Source organism: Palaemon carinicauda, chromosome 6, assembly GCF_036898095.1.
Source record: "Palaemon carinicauda isolate YSFRI2023 chromosome 6, ASM3689809v2, whole genome shotgun sequence".
In the NCBI taxonomy this organism is placed as follows: Eukaryota; Metazoa; Arthropoda; class Malacostraca; order Decapoda; family Palaemonidae; genus Palaemon; species Palaemon carinicauda.
Window position 1 is genome coordinate 164,860,376 of NC_090730.1, and position 2,500 is coordinate 164,862,875.

A 2,500-nucleotide genomic window follows, 5' to 3' on the forward strand; every position below is an offset into this window, starting at 1 on the left:
TTCAATATATAGGAAAATAGTATATTATAGACTTTGCTCTGAACCAGTATTCACGCAATAGTTTGACGTTCGGGGATAAGTTTAAAAGATCAGTATAGATTATTGGTAACACGTTTGCCTTGCATTCGCATGGCAGCAGATCGATCCCAGCCAGGGGTCGTGAGGTTAAGCTGTTTATTAGTGTAGAATAGTAACACGTTCGCCTTGCATTCGCATGACAGCCGATCAATATCAGCCGGGGATTGTGAGTTTAAGCAGTTTATTGGGGAGGTCACTGCTGTAAAAGATTAGTATAGATTACTAGTAACACGTTCGCCTAGCATTCGCATGGCATCAGATCGATCCCAGCCACGGGTTGTGAGTTTAAGCTGTTTACTGGGGATGTCACTGCTGTAAAAGATTAGTATAGATTACTAGTAACACGTTCGCTTAGCAGTCGCATGGCAGCAGATCGATCCCAGCCAGCGGCCGTGAGTTTAAACAGTTTACTGGGGAGGCCGCTGCTGTGCTTGGGCACCACAGCGGTAGGCTAGGCTTGCACGACTGACGTTCTGGTGAGTATCTGTTCTGATGATACTGGAACTGAAACCAGACATCTTTACCTTTTACCTTTAGTACCCAGGATAGTTTCTGCAGATGCTCCCAGTCAGAACAGATATTTATATATTTTCATTCTCTTTGTTTTTAAGTATGTCTCTGTAAGATTTCTCTTTCTCTTGTTTTGTTATTTTTTTATAGTTTATATAGGAAATATTTATTTTAATATTGTTACTGTTCTGATAATATTTAATTTTCCTCGTTTCCTTTCCTCACTGGGCTATTTTCCTTGTTGGAGTTCCTTGGACTTATAGCATCCTGCTTTTCCAACTAGGGTTGTAGCTTAGCAAGTAATAATAATAATAATAATAATAATAATATCAATTAGCATGTGAAGTACTTGTAAGGATTCAAAATGGATATGCTTATATGAATACACACACATACATATATATACACATGAATATATGTGTATATATTATACACACACATGTATATATATATATATATATATATATATATATATATATATATATATATATATATATATATATATATATATATATATACATATATATATAAATATATATATAGATAAATGATATATATATATATATATATATATATATATATATATATATATAATATATATATATATATATATCTTATTGCCTATACTGCCGTGTTGTAGTTAAGAAAGGGGAGGAATGGGAAGGGTTGAATCCGTGCGTGTGCGTGCATATCTATCTAAATATATAGCCATCATTTTTGACGGATCGCGTAAACTAGCAATAAAATAAAACCTTCAAATGGCCATAAAACTAAGAAAACCCCTCATTTAATTCTTGTGCACTTTAAAAGGGGAAAGAGAAGAGAGCAATTCGCCACTAATGTGTCTATGTTGCAATCCTTGCAACACGGATATGCAACATATGGTGGCCTACTGGGCTTCCGAGGGCTTCCTATCTCCATCTTGGCCACTATCACCATCTTGGCCATTTCTTAAGCTTTCTGTTAGCCTTAATCTTCTTCATAAATCATTGGCTGAAAACCTGTGAGGTTGGAATGAAGGTAATTTTGAACGTCGGCTTCTTCTTCTTTTTTTTTTTTTTTTTTTTTTTTTTTTTTTTTTTTTTTTTTTTTTAAGTTTGTGTAGGTTCATACTTGAGCCTGCAATTAACACATACTGTTGTTGTTATATATGTAAGCACAAACACACACACACACACACATATATATATATATATATATATATATATATATATATATATATATATATATATATATATATATATATACATACATATATATCACTAACACTCGTGATTTCAATCAATGTAAATATCAACCACAATGGAATTTAATAACGAATTGCAATTAACACATACTGTTGTTGTTATATATGTAAGTAAACACACACACACACACACACACACACATATATATATATATATATATATATATATATATATATATATATATATCACTAACACTCGTGATTTCAATCAATGTAAATATCAACTACAATGGAATTTAATAACGAATTCTATCTTGGGAATATATATCCACTGGAATTCATTTATGGTAATAGCCTCTGGCTGGGCAGAGATTTGAACCCCTGCCTATTCAGCCGAAACCATGCCTGCGAGGACTCAACTAACTTTGCTATCAAGATATATATATATATATATATATATATATATATATATATATATATATATATATATATACACATATACATACATATATATATATATATATATATATATATATATATATATATATATATATAATATACATACATACTGATATCATGATGAGGGGTAGATGGAGATGGTTTGGGCATGCTCTTCACACTCCCCAAGAGAGATTAGTTTACCAAACGTTCAGCTGGGGTCCAAAAGGCCCTAGAAGAGTTCGAAGACCCAGGCCTACATGGCTTTGGACTATGAAGCCCGATGTA

The 2,500-nt window shown here is 32.4% G+C and overlaps 1 protein-coding gene across 1 annotated transcript in view; it reads right to left on the reverse strand.

Annotated features, from left to right (window-relative positions):
- The window catches only part of LOC137643326 (uncharacterized protein DDB_G0283357-like), a 16,392-nt gene extending 15,796 nt beyond the window's left edge, over positions 1-596 (reverse strand). The window contains exon 1 of the mRNA XM_068376161.1: positions 549-596. Within this exon, the coding sequence (XP_068232262.1) occupies positions 549-596 (48 nt within the window). The remainder of the gene's footprint in view (positions 1-548) is intronic.
- Between the last annotated feature and the right edge of the window lie 1,904 nt (positions 597-2,500).